Genomic DNA, 13,829 nt, shown 5'->3' with positions numbered 1-13,829 from the left:
TTTCCCAGGCAGTTCACGTGACTAAAATATTTAGAATTTCGCACTTTCCCGCGCAACCAATCACAATGCACGAATACAATAGGGCGCGGGAATCGTACACTTCCGCTCAACGATACAGGACATGTCGGAAAATCTCGAAATATTTCTTTGAAGAAAAATCAAAATTGATTTACATCTTTAAATGTAACAGAATTTTGGAGAGAAGATTAGACTTCTTCGCAGTAGGTTATCATGGTCAAATATGGCTATGAAATTTCACGAATGAAGTGTTAACCGGCTTTGGCTAAAATTGTCGCCAGAAAAAGAGATTGTTGACATAAACAAGTTCGTTAATATAATTGAGCTCGATCTCACTGTGCAATCTGAAAAATCTAACCTATAACGGCCCAGACCAATTAAATCGCCGCCACTTTTAAAGGAGGGAACGATCAAAGATATCAAGAGAATCGTGGATCTGTTGACCATCTGCTCTTAAAAACAGCCTAAATTTTCCCCGATCTCTAGCAATCAAAGATCGGGAAGTGACCAGAAGTAATTGGCAAATTATCACAACATGTTTTGCGGTTAAGTTTGTGTACTTCGCTTTCGCTAGCTGCAGAACAGCTTCCAATAAGTGCTTTACATTATGCGGTGAGATAAATACTTGCAGTCTGCACTTTGTGAACTCTCGACTTGTTATCTTGGCCTGTTATCAAACGTGTAACTAATGATTTTGCCCTTGGTATTAAATTTACTCACCCATCACGGTCCAACTCTATTTCCGGTCTCCCCAGAGCTCTTCAGTTATATTTGGAAATTACTTCCTTCTAGGCTCTTCTTTACTATCGACAATATAACACATGTCACAATGCTTGGAGGTAACCTTGCATAATTAAAATCAAATATCAGAAAAAAACTGATCTGGGCTTAAAATGAGACCCAATAAAAAGGTTGATAAGAGGATTCAATATCATCAGTACTTAAAACAAGGCTATAAAATGAAACGGAATGGAGACCTGTCCCCACAAGTACTTTTTTACGTTTTCTCCAAACCCTGACCTTGCTTCTTAAGGAAAAATCAAGGTCGGCTAGTGGGGTAAGTGGTACACCGATATACTGTACCTGAAAACATTCACGAGTACCCAAATTTCCCCCTCAAAATCATACAAATTCCAAAATTTGGAAAAAACACAGCACACCTTATACCGTAAAAGACCCAATTTTAGCGTAAAAATACAGCATACCCCGCCCAATTTAAAATCCCCCTCCAATGTACCTAAAAACCCTGGCCATCCGTTTAGACCGATGTTATTCACACCTTTTTTCGCGGGAACGTAATTTTGCGGAAATGGTGAGGCAGATTCCGCAAGATTTAAATTTTGCCATTTGACAATAAAATTGTGATCAAGGGAACTAAATTTGGCGAACATTCACCGAAGACTATCTTACAAAACAGAACTAAAAACAGATCGGTGAGTTCGTTTGCGATAACGGATGTTATATTACACAGGCCATCATTTGCGATATGTGTTGTCTCTGTTGTATGTTTCAGAGAAAAAAAAACAGAGAGTTTATGTTTTCTAACAGCAGGGTTCTAAATTTTGCGCCGTTGATTTTGGCGGGAACGTCGTGACGTCGAGATCACGCGAGGTCAAGGTCTTTATAATTATTCTTTACAATGATTTCGCGATTTTTTATTTTTGCAATCGTGAAAATCGCGAAACTAAGTGCCGCGTTATGTAAAGACAAGACACCAATAATAGGGGAAGACACCTTTTTTGGGATTAGGGTCTCACAAAAAGAGGGAGCCCAGGAAGAACGAGGCTTGAATGTTGCAGAAGTCGCAGATGTCCAGACGATGCAGACATCGCATCGTGTTTTAAAGACGATCAAAAACAGTGGTGTCTTTTCGGTTTCAGCTATCACTTAAGTCTCCGCAAGCGCTATAAACTAGGGGCATTACTACTTATTTGTTTGACTGTTCTTTTCAAGGGTAGCGAGCCCTTCTTGTGAGCTGGTCCCGCGCGGGTTTGCCTTACAACTTAGGTGGAGTTCATTTTATATGTATTCCATATGACACATGTATGAGTGAAGCAAGCCAAATAAAGTACACATGCCACGCAGATGATGGTCAAAGCTGTTTAAGATAAGCAAACTTTATTACGACTTTTCAAGATGCATACAGAAAAAGTATTAAAGTTTGATAGAGAGTTTCCTCACTCCGAGGAATTTATTTAGTAGCTGTACAACAAAACTCTTGTTTCAAAGAAAGAAAAGCATCTAGAAAAACTCTCTACACAGCATGGTATAAACTGGTCTCTTCAAAGCGAGTGAACCTAATGATATTGCAGAGTTACGACGATTTGGTTTTTGTCTGTATAGTTTCTTAGCTGTGGTTTGACTTTCTTAGTTAATAGTAGATGCAATCATACATGTACTATAGGGCAGGAGTACGCGATACTTGGATCAGAAGCCGTCTATATCTATAATATTTAAAAATCTAGATTTACAGACATTCAAAAGTTTGCCAAAAAAATCAAACTTACACACAATAATCTGAACAAAAAAAGGTCAATCTTAGATAAGTAATGCAGATAAATATATTTTCTCAATGATCTAACAACTACGTATAATGGTGCACTAAGATGCATATCATATTGGATATCATATTGACATCTTTTTAACACAAACAAAACACTAGTAAGGTATAATATTCATAATGTAATATATAAACCATCAAGTTCCCAAAGTAATGATCACCTGAACGGGGCCAAATATCATGGTTTTTTAGTTAAAACTCTCCAAAGCAGTGGCATCAAACATAACAGAAACTTGACTTTTTTTAAAGAAAAAAAAAATGAAGAACAGAATGATCCTTATTTTAAGGATAAAACATTTTTCTCAACAAAGCAAAACAAGAACACTAAATGTACCAAACTACGCTGTAATATTATTGTGTCAGATCTGACATATTTTGTTAGATTTGTTGTGTTGACCCATATACATTTTATGTAAGTTGTAGCTGCAACTGAAAGTAACAACCAGCCGACTCTCCAAAACAATGCGAGGAAAAGGTTGCTATGCCAGAAACTTGGCCAGGTACATTACTTTGAGAACTATAGGGTATTCTACAAGTATAGGTGATTATATATACATCAGCAAAATGTCTTTCAACTATGTTGCTGCCACAGTAAAATGGAGTTATTTCTTCTTTTTTCCTGCTCCCTTCTTGGCTGGCTTCTTGCTTGTTGCAGCAGGTTTCACCATTTTCAGTGGCTGTGACTTCTTGCTGCTTGCTGCTTGAGTAAGCTCCTGTTCTATCTTTGCCTTAATGGCTATTTCCATCCCCTAATAACACAAGGATTAGGAGATAAGAATCAATACCAATTGCTTGTTTTTTTTTATTGCAGGAAAAGCAACAGTTTCTGCCAGTATAACCTATGTATGAAGAAGGGAGAATAAGATTTTTCTTGTGTGACCTTAAATATTTTATGACATGGCATGTGTGGTCACTATGTATGGTCACCTAGAGTGTGTGGTAATTATGCGTGGTTAAAATTAGCATGCTTTTAGAGGCAATTAAAATTTCTAGGTTTGGTAACAGCTCTTGCAAGGTAGAATTATTACAAGCTTATGATAGCTGCTACACTACTGAAACCTCCACGTATTGGCCTGAATCATTTCATTCTTTACACTTCTGGAAATATTACATGTCTGGAAATATTACACAAGAATGTAAGTCAGCAAAAATGTACTGTTTGTCAACTCAGGGCCCACTGAATTTCCCTAAAAAGTAACATACATGATACAGGAGGGAGATACAAGCTCTACAAGTTATTAAAGACTGCAATTTTATTTCTAACATAGTGTTTCAGTATGTTATTTTCTAAGTTTAATGAATGTTGTGATAGCCTTGGGTTTTGCTTTCGTTGAATAAATTGGGCATTAAGTTAGTTCTGGCCAATCACAGTGTAGACTCTGTTTACAGCTGCCAATCACAAACAGATCTGGGAGATCCAAAACCAATCATATTCTGTGGCTTGCCCAATTTTTTTATGTTTTTGCTTTTGCTTAGCTGTAATGAAATCTTAACAAGCATGTTTTAGATGGACATTGTTTGATTTCGTTTCAAATAAATCTCAGAACGTTTATAGATCAAATGAATGCATCTGAGCTTGGCTTTAAGCTTACATGTACATTATTTAATATACTCCTATCACATATGACTAAAGATGGTTACAATAAATTTTTGCGTGATATATAAGACGCCCATCCATAATAGAATTAATGAGCGTGATACACAGCAGGGAAACATCGAAATCGAAGCGAAGAAATACGGTATTATATAATAAATGTAAGTTTACTGAACTGATTTTTTGTGTGCTCAGATGACAACTCAATATATACCTTCTTTACTTTTGCTGCCTTGACACTCTTCGTTTTCTTCGGAGCAATGGCTCTTGCTAAAGAATCAAAATTGAAAAAGACAGAATGAACTAGTAGCTTACAAATGATTACAATTTTTGCAAAACAGCTGAAATCGTAAACAAACCCTCAACCCGCATGAAGAAACTTCAATGTTTAATATGAACCTACATGCGCATTAAATTAAGCTTTACCAGAAAGCATTATTTTAGGCTTATATCAATTCAAAAGCTTTCCTCGATTGAATATTTTTAAAAATCGCTGCTAAAAATCCAACCAAGAAGCGCGCACAACGAACTGTAGCCTACAGATCGAAGGGTGGGTAGCGTTACTTCCGTCACAAAACATTCAGTTCTCAATAAAAACCATGACTTATGTCATGCAGCAAATCTTTAAATACTTACCACCCTTTTTCGGTCCAAGTGCCTTTTTCTGAGGCTTCTTAGCCGCTGAAGACTTCTTTTTTTTGCCTTGTCCTTGCGCCATGTTCTTGAACGTTCAACGGTCGAACTTTCTTTGTTTACCAATGAGCCCGCGACTGCGGTATTTGCGCGTCCCTGGTCAGTGGAAACTCAACTCGGTCCAGTCCTTTCCAATATTCTGTCGGTCAGTTTCGCGCCAACTTTTGAGAGGCAAAACACTTTTCCATTTTGGTAAAAATTACCGCATTTTATGGAGAAAGGCGTAAGATAGCAGTATATTAATGCAGCGAGAGCTATCCACGTTCCCTTTGACTCCAAATTACCTGCATAAATTGTCCAGTGCCGGTTATATCACTGTTGATGACCTGAAAGATGTGAGTCCCACTGAATTGAGTGAAGGCAAGTTTGATTTCAGATTTTGTTCTCACTAATAGAGCCATTACTCATCACATTACATAATTTAGCGGTAGGAATGGGATTAATAGATTCAAGTTTGTTTGACTGTTCAAATATTGATCTTAGAAAATCAAGTCTGCGCAGAAAGAGAAGGCAGGGAGAGGGGGTGAGGGAGTTTGTGGGAGAGGCAGAGAGTGAGAGAGTAAGAGATAGAAGTGCATGCATATGAGTAATCCTATACTGCCTTGCCCCCGGCATCATCCTTGGTCATGCTTGGTGTGCTTTGCGTTATGGGATTGGTAGTGTGCAGTTTGCTTGGCGTTGTGGGACTTCCTATATCTACCCCTGTCCTCCCCATTTTCCAGGCTTACTGCCTTAATCAACCAGCCGATTGGCACCTGGGTACAAGGCAGAATCCTATATTAGATATGATGGACATCTACAGGGCCCCAAAGGGGTTAAAGGCTCTAAGGCTTTAGGTCCATAAAAGGTGGGCTCCAGGGCTTTCAGCTACATGCAAGGCCAGAGCTAGTGGATTTTCCTGTCAGGCAAGTGAGTTTTATCCATCACTTGCCTGATGGGAAAGTTACATTTTTTAAACTTCTTGGTTGGCAGATTAAGTAAGGTCATTGAAAAGACCTTCAGGCTAGCTCTCCAACTTGCCTGAATGGCAATATGCAAAAACCATTTTCTTTACAACTTGGGCTCCAAGGAGGGTCTATTATAGGGGGTCATTCAGTTCGCAGACAGCCATATTGTTTCTTCCTAGACCGCCACAAGTTTCTTGACCTTAGACCGCCAGATCATAAAGAATATGCCTGCAGACTGACGCTCAAAATCGGCTCAATCTGCCATGCTGCCAGAGTATACTAGACTCACTCCAAGCTCCACAACAATTTTTTTTTTCGGCTCACGGGCTCTGGTTTGGTCACCCACCTCTGTAACCCTGAGTCTAGGATCAGTTAAAAGTTAAATGATATTGTTCGTATTCACTTTCTACATCATGCAAGAGCATGATCTAACTTGGTATCAAACATTGCTTGACTGGTCTTCAATCTGTGAATGTTGATCAAATGACAAATTAGATTTCTGATGCCCAACAGTTTAAGATGTATCCTTGAAGACAGGTTTTCATCACAAAACACTGGGATTTGCAAAAAAAGTACTCCCCAGAACTAAATTTGGGGTATATCAGAACCATGACAATTTGTTGAATAATAATGTTGGTTAGTTATTGTGCTGTATTATTATTGTCTGTCTTTTGAATCCTTTTGTTTACATCATGTGGTGATCACAGTGTTGGGAAGGGGGAACTGTAAGCAGGATTTATATTTATTTATTACCAACTGTGATGAATTATTCCATCTGTATTCTCCACAAAAGCTTACCGGTATGTTTTCTTCCTGATCAGACCTTAGAATTGACAGGGAAGAAGCTCTGAAGATCATTCAGACAGTACGAAACTCAAATGATTCATCACGATCATCAAACAAGAAGCTGACAGCAAATGGAGACAATCCCTCTAATTCCATCCCAGGGAGTAAGAATGCTTATGACCTTCTGCAACAAGAGCAGTCATCGGGTAGCATTGTCACATTCTGTGAAAAGTTTGACGATATGTTAGGTGGTGGAGTACCGGTTGGTAAAATCACAGAGTTCTGTGGAGCACCTGGTATTGGAAAAACTCAGATAGGGTATGTAATAAAAATATTTTTTACAACAGTTAGGTCATAATAATTATTAGTCTAAATTATTAAGGTAAAGTGTGCATTCAAGCCTAGTGGCCCATCAGGTAAGGCAAGGCATTGGGGGATGTAGGCAAAATTTTTGCAGGCAAGTGTGCATTCAAGCCTAGTGGCCCATCAGGCTGGGACTTATCCCAGTTTCCATATCATCAAGCGACTAGGAGTATTTCTACTCACTCCTGGATGGGATGCTAGTCTGTCGCAGGGTTACCCCCTGCAGTAAAATTGCAGGTACCCATTTATACACCAGGGTGGAGAGAGGCACTGAGAGTAAAGTGTCTTAACCATGAACACAATGTAGTGTCCCGGCCAGGGCTAAAACCCAGATCACTTGATGCGGAGTCCTAATCTCATCTGTATTTCTTTCTTTTCCATGCAAAGCACGGGCCAACATCTGGATTTTGGAAAAGAAAATCAAAACCATTGGATAATAGATGTCTTATATTTAGACATTTAGTGTGTAGTATCACTGTTCAATTTTCCCAAAAAAATTTTCTGGTTCCCCAAAACAGTACAATTCCTATACATACTGAAATGTCTTAATACAAGATCTATATTTAATGAACTTAACTTTCAGATGAGAACCAAGTGAGGTTATTAAACTAGGGTTGTACAATAGTTTGGCTACCGTGATGATTCTATTTAGTGCCCGGGCGCTTATTTACTTTTGGCACCTCAAGGGAGGGCGCTTATTCGAGACAGGGGGCTTATTCGTGACAGGGCGGTTATTTAATTTTTTGAGAAACAACCAAATGTTCAAAACAAAACTTAACAAATATTTAAATAACTAACAATAACAGAAACTGTAACAGCTATTACTGTATTATGGTATTACTTTACCAGAAATAATTTATTTTTTCTTTACTCTTCATTTAGAATGCAGCTTGCAGTAGATGTTCAAATACCTGATGAGTTTGGGGGACTCAATGGAGAGGCCATTTACATAGGTAAACTGTGCGTATTATATTGATGTCAGCATATTATATTGATCATTAAATTATTATCAAAACGCTGCCATTCTTTTTTCTTTTGTGGACGACCCTGTCACCTACAAATAATTGCTATTTCACTTCTACACATCTGACACCCCTGTAAACATAAAGATGAGAAATAAAGGCAGTAAGTCCTTCTAACTGTTATTCAAAACAAGTTGTGAAAACAACTGAAGGTCACAGGTCAAACAACTATGAAAATTATCAATAACTCTGTTATCATATGGTTGTCAAAAAAAGAAATATGTATTGTCCATGCTAGTGCCCCACACCCACAGTTTTTGTACCTGTGTTTTTAAAAGATATTTTGAACAAGCATTTAGTATTTTATTAATATTGATTGCTTGCCTCAAACAAATCCAGATAATTTGCTCATCCTTGCCTGATAATCTGAATGTTATTTGCTGTTGAATTGCAGACACTGAAGGAAGTTTTATTGTGGAAAGGGTAGTAGACATTGCAGAAGCTGCATTAAAACACATGACACATGTCATCCAGTCTTCTGATGCAGATGAAACAGGTACCCCTACTTTGTACTTCTTTCCAAACTTAACTGTTTTGTTAGTGATAAAAAAATCAATTGTTGATTAATTTTTTTGCCTTCGTTTACTTTTTTCTGAACAGAAAGAGATCTCCAGAATGAAGCCCTGAAAAAGTTTCAAGTGAAGAGCATTTTGTCCAAGATCTATGTGTTTAGATGCCATGACTACATGCAGTTAATAGCATTATCCCATGTTTTGCCAGATTTCCTGATAGAACATTCAAAGGCAAGTCAGAACTCAGGGGAACTCAATATTTTCACCTACCATTATAGACATCATCCTTGCAGAGGGTTATGTAGCTGTGGTTCTAACATTTGCACGCATTGCATGTTTATCATACTAACAAGAGAATAAAATGGGAAGTTTGCCTTCATCATCATCATCATTATCATTATTATTGGGGGATACAGGCAAAATTTTTGCCTGCAAAAAATTTGCAGGCAAAAATTTTTTTCTCAAAACTGCCAAAATGACAATTTCTCACCCACATTTTTTTGCACCTGAGCCCCATTACGTTTTTCTTCAAATACCCTCCTGGAATAATAGAATTCACAAACCAACAGGGGATGTTTCATGTGTCTTAAGCCCCATTACAAGTCAAGTTTGAACGATTTTCCAGAAATGTTTATTGGAAGGTTTAACCCCGTGGGAACAAGTTTTACTTTACACCAGTAACTTTCAACAACTTTTGGTTTACAGACATCATCAGTACATGTATTATAAAGCAATAAGTTATAGTTGATCATTCAAATGTCAGTACTAAGCAACTCACTTTGAGTGTTTTTTTTTTTGCCTGAAACACTAACATGAGATATTCAATTTAAGAATGAGATATTAGTATGTGCCGCTGTGAAGGGTATGGTTTTCCAACAGTTTAGTCTGGGATGAGTATAGAATTCAGAGAGTTTTGGGGGTGTTAACGTTATATTTTTACACATATTTAATAATTATTGGAAAATTACATGTTGCAATTTTGTCAGAGCAGAAACAAGGTATAACCAAGCTAAAATGAATTGGGCCAGTCGTTGTGTCTGGAGACTCTTCGAAAATTATTTCGAGCCATGAGGAATAAAAACTCGGGAGGGAAAGAGGCTTTCCTAAACATAAATAAAATCATCCCGGCATCCTTGATGACAGTTGGTTTTCCATTAAACAAATAAAAGCAAGTCTGAGATAGGGTAGGGATATTCAGTGTCTAGTCTAGTATAGGGTTACAAAATCAGCTAAACATGGTCTGGTATAGGGTAAGGGTTTCAAAGTCCCAACGGCGCACCCCCACCCAAAAATATTCAGAGTTCCCCCCCCCCCCACCCCCCAGGGATTTCCTCTGCTTTCTCTAGTCTGACCTCCATTTCATTTTCCTAAACTGCAGCTGCTAATCAAGCCTAGATGAGATTATGCTTTTCTCTTTTCAAATTACAGGTAAAACTTATTGTGGTGGATAGCATTGCATTTCACTTCCGGCATGATTTTGATGATCTTGCTTTAAGAACAAGGCTTCTGAATGGCTTAGCACAGAGCTTTATCAAGATGGCTTGTGAAAGACAGTTAGCTGTAAGTACAGATGTTATAGCATGTGTCATCAGGGATATTACTGTGAAATACTCGTGCTTAAACAGGCGATGAATATCTATGTCACTGTGTAAAACAGCATTACAAGTACTGTTTCACGGCAACTTGATGCAGTGGTTCCAAATTTTGTTGCCAAAATTCCACTCTTTCATGACCACATTTGTATTGTGTAAAGACCTTCAATTGCAGCGTTTATCAATTGTAATTCAGTGACCAACTACGCAAACTCACAATCTGATTGGCTACACAACGGCAGTGTTTTTTCCCTGGGAGAACAGTTTGGGCCTGTTTGGGACCAGGTTGAGGTCTTACCGCTTTTTTGATTCTTGTCAGGTGGTTTTTATGAATCAGATGACCACACGCGTCAAGACCACCCAGCTGGGGCAGTCTCATTTAATACCAGCTCTAGGTGAGTTCTTATTTCATTTTATAGCAAAGTGCCAATCTAACAAGCGCTCTCGTCACCCTGCACTTCTTTCGTGCTCTCGTCACTTCCTTGCGTACTTCATGAGAGAACAAAGCAAGATCAAAGCTTTTTTTATTTGTTAAATAGAAGAACTTTTCAGCGACACTTGAAATGTTGAAATACTATAACACCACAACATTGCAGCAAACCAATGAGAACTCAAGGACAAAAAACATACAATCACTGACATGTGTGGGGAAAGTCGCCTAATCTTTAGTTAGAGCATGCTGCATGCATCTCGAGCATTCACTACAACAGCTATCGCATCACTCCTCAATAACCCCGCATAAGAGTTATCCCTCAGGACGCGGTCTCTCAGAAGGTGCATCCATTGGTTAAATCACCATTCAGTGGATAAGTGTTAACAAACTAGCACTATCCATTGGATAGTTTGGTTGATAGCTAAAGCGTTATTCATCCTTTAGAACAACCGGGTCCTTACGAGAGAAGAGCACTCTCTATGTCAACTATGTCATGTAACATTAAAGAAACATTCCGTAAGGAAAATCTTAATTTACCGTTGATTAAAATACAAGTTAAATTTGAATGTGGAGTTGCGCACGTTTCAAAAGAGACAGTGATTTTTTAGCATGGGCAGACGTGAACTTTTCCTCAAGTGCTTGTATCCTACGAGTTACCCGTTGCGCCCCTTTGTTTGTGGCCCTGTGTGATCTGGAAGTCAGAGTTGCGTTTTGAATTGTAAAGAAGAGAAAAATATGGCAAAATGGCAATTTAATTGTACTTTGTGTAACTTTTGATGCACATGCGCGTGTTGTTGTTTCCCGGCCCTTTGCTTACGATTGACATGACCTTAACGTTCATTGCTTCAAGTTGTCCGCCGAAGCGAAAGCGTGATATTGAAAATGGTTAGATGTTCTAGTCTTTCTGATAAGGACGATAAACTGTAGGCCCCGTCTCCTGCATCTTCAGTGTTATGGTCAGCAGGGGACGTTAAAGAACCCACACACTTATCGTAAAGGGTAGGCTACGAAGTTCCCGGTGTTGGGGTGGGAATGCTCGGAGACATTAGCTGATTGAGCTACTCTTCAAATCTGAGGGTAAATAAAGTATTCAGTATTCAGTATGTGTTTGTTGCAGGTGAAAGCTGGGGTCACGCTAGTACCATTCGGATCGTGTTGTATTGGGAAGACAGTCAGAGGTATACACAGAAAACAATCCTGTTATCTAACGATCGTTAAACGGAAAGACGGCGGCGAAAACCTAATTTGGTGAAGTGGGATAGCGGAGCAGTACAGGGCGAAAAAATCGGCTAGCGAAGCGAGCTGTGCGTGGCCACGCTCGCCAATTTCTTTTTTCGCCCTGCCCCAACTTGGGAGTTTGTTTGCAGGCTAAAGTTAAGAAGAGGGGCGAAAGTTCTAGTTAGGCTCGTCGGCCGCTCCCCACCCCACCCTCCCCCCTCCCGCCTTTTTCCACTCGTCATTCTTCCCGCCGCTCCCCAACTACATCACCGAACACGTGGAACAGGACGGCTTGCAAAAACCGCGAGGCAAAAAAAGGGCAACGCGATTATCCAGATTTGTTTACTCCAGCGTTTTTCGCTTTTTGCTAGATTATGCACAAAATGTTTACAGTGCAATGCAGTGTAAAAGTGTATTGTCTTATAAATATTGAACAAAGACCAAAGACACCGAGTTCGTTCCTTAACAAGTGTCTTTGGACTGCTAGTGCAAACCGATCTCCTTCTCTTTGACTCGCTTTCTTGTATTTTCTCAAGAGATTGAGGAGCACAAGGCTGATCATCATCATCATTATTATTTTCAGATTTGCAAACTTGTACAAGTCGCCTTCACGACAGGAAATGACAGTTCCATTTCAAATCACGGTAGAGTATACCTTCCTCCTAACAGATATTGACATTAATTCTGGGCGCCAGCGCAAAACGTGCTTCGCGCTCGCACTCGCTTTTTTCTCTCGCGTCTTTCTCCTCGACTTTTTGGTCTCAATTTTCAGCGCTCATATATCCATCGCCAAAAGTACGCCAGAAAAGCCTTACGCCATCTTGCCCGAATCTGGCACTAGCAAGAGAGAAAGATCTCTCTCGCGGGAAGCCAAACTGACCAGGCGCGATGACAGACGGCTGTATTCGTAAGCTATGTTGTAACAATACTATTTTTTTTATGCATCATGCTCTAGTCTCTTTTCTGTTTTTTAGGCTGATGGAGTGCGTGACTGTTTTACTAACTGCACAGAACACAAACGCTGTGAAGAAAGTCCGCAGGCTCAGGAAAACCATCAAAGTGCAGCTCGTGATGTTCAAGTGACAGGAGAGGAAACGACAAACTCTTTTGCAAGAAAAAGACGATTTGAAGAACTCACTTAGGACAGAATTCCAAAGAAACACTTGGATACTGTTGAGAAGTGATGAAAACTTAATTCTACATATTGCGCTATTTATAACTTTCAAGTCGTCGTAAAATTGTTTTCAGCCCGGGGCTTATTTATATATCAAGTTTTCTTATTGCCTGAGTACAATACCACTGAAAGAACCAGGTGAAAAATTAGACCTGTTTTTACTTGACTGTTGGGATGCCTGGCAAAAATAGCAGTGTAAGTATTCTGATCTCAAACGCCGAAGGGCAACTCACTCAGTTGATACGCATTGAGCCTTTAAAATCAGCCCCGACAAAAACGGCGTGAGGACTTGTAAGCGAAATTTGTATGTTGACATACTTTTAGCCATTTAGAATATGATTTTTTTTATTACGCCAACATGATTTTTTTCCAGCCCGATCTATATTTTCTTTAGAATCAGTTGGCTCGCTACTTTTAATGGCTGTTCTTTCCCGAAGAATTTGGTTAGTGTCCTGCCTTGTGGACTACCGTCTCAGTCCCTGGGGCCGGGTATGCCCTTCGGAATGAAGCTGAAAAGGAAAAAGCTGCCCGAGTTAATTTAGGGCGCGCAGGGAAGTACGCGTAAGGGCGCGTGTGTGAGAGGAGGACACGCGAGGGATACAACTCGCACTCTCCTACTGTTAATGTCAGTAATGTTGTGTCCGTTGCTTGATATCGTCCCATTTTAGGCCCTATGTACTTTGTAGTTGCTTGGCTCAATTGGTTTTGTGGTGTTTCCGGTATCTTTAGACTAAATGTCTCGGCCGCATTACAATTTGTAAAAAAATCCACACATTTTCATCAAATAAAAGCGTTAGACCATAAATTGCTCATGGCCGGGTTTATTTCACTCACTTACTAAAGAAACTTTCGTGTTTTATTGTCGTACAATGGGTTTTATGGACTGTGCAAACCAGGATTTGATGAATTTAGGTGTT

At 39.3% G+C, this 13,829-nt stretch overlaps 2 protein-coding genes across 2 annotated transcripts; one reads left to right on the top strand and one right to left on the bottom strand.

Moving 5' to 3' along the window:
- Positions 1 to 2,116: 2,116 nt before the first annotated feature.
- LOC144647232 (uncharacterized) lies at positions 2,117 to 4,957 on the bottom strand. The gene is made up of 3 exons (XM_078507002.1): positions 4,809 to 4,957; positions 4,387 to 4,442; positions 2,117 to 3,327 (listed from the first exon to the last, which is right to left on the bottom strand). Exons 1-3 carry the CDS (start codon positions 4,888 to 4,890, stop codon positions 3,181 to 3,183), a joined length of 285 nt encoding a protein of 94 aa, XP_078363128.1. The 5' UTR covers positions 4,891 to 4,957; the 3' UTR covers positions 2,117 to 3,180.
- An 18-nt stretch (positions 4,958 to 4,975) lies between these two features.
- On the top strand, positions 4,976 to 13,717 carry LOC144647231 (DNA repair protein RAD51 homolog 3-like). The gene is made up of 10 exons (XM_078507001.1): positions 4,976 to 5,225; positions 6,634 to 6,916; positions 7,844 to 7,914; positions 8,378 to 8,479; positions 8,584 to 8,726; positions 9,924 to 10,055; positions 10,407 to 10,482; positions 11,638 to 11,698; positions 12,322 to 12,382; positions 12,713 to 13,717. Exons 1-10 carry the CDS (start codon positions 5,108 to 5,110, stop codon positions 12,878 to 12,880), a joined length of 1,215 nt encoding a protein of 404 aa, XP_078363127.1. The 5' UTR covers positions 4,976 to 5,107; the 3' UTR covers positions 12,881 to 13,717.
- The last annotated feature ends 112 nt before the right edge of the window (positions 13,718 to 13,829 follow it).

The sequence above is a fragment of the Oculina patagonica genome, chromosome 3 (assembly GCF_052425735.1).
Source record: "Oculina patagonica isolate OP01 chromosome 3, crgOcupat, whole genome shotgun sequence".
Classification (NCBI taxonomy): domain Eukaryota; kingdom Metazoa; phylum Cnidaria; class Anthozoa; order Scleractinia; family Oculinidae; genus Oculina; species Oculina patagonica.
This window is presented reverse-complemented; position numbering and strand designations above follow the sequence as displayed.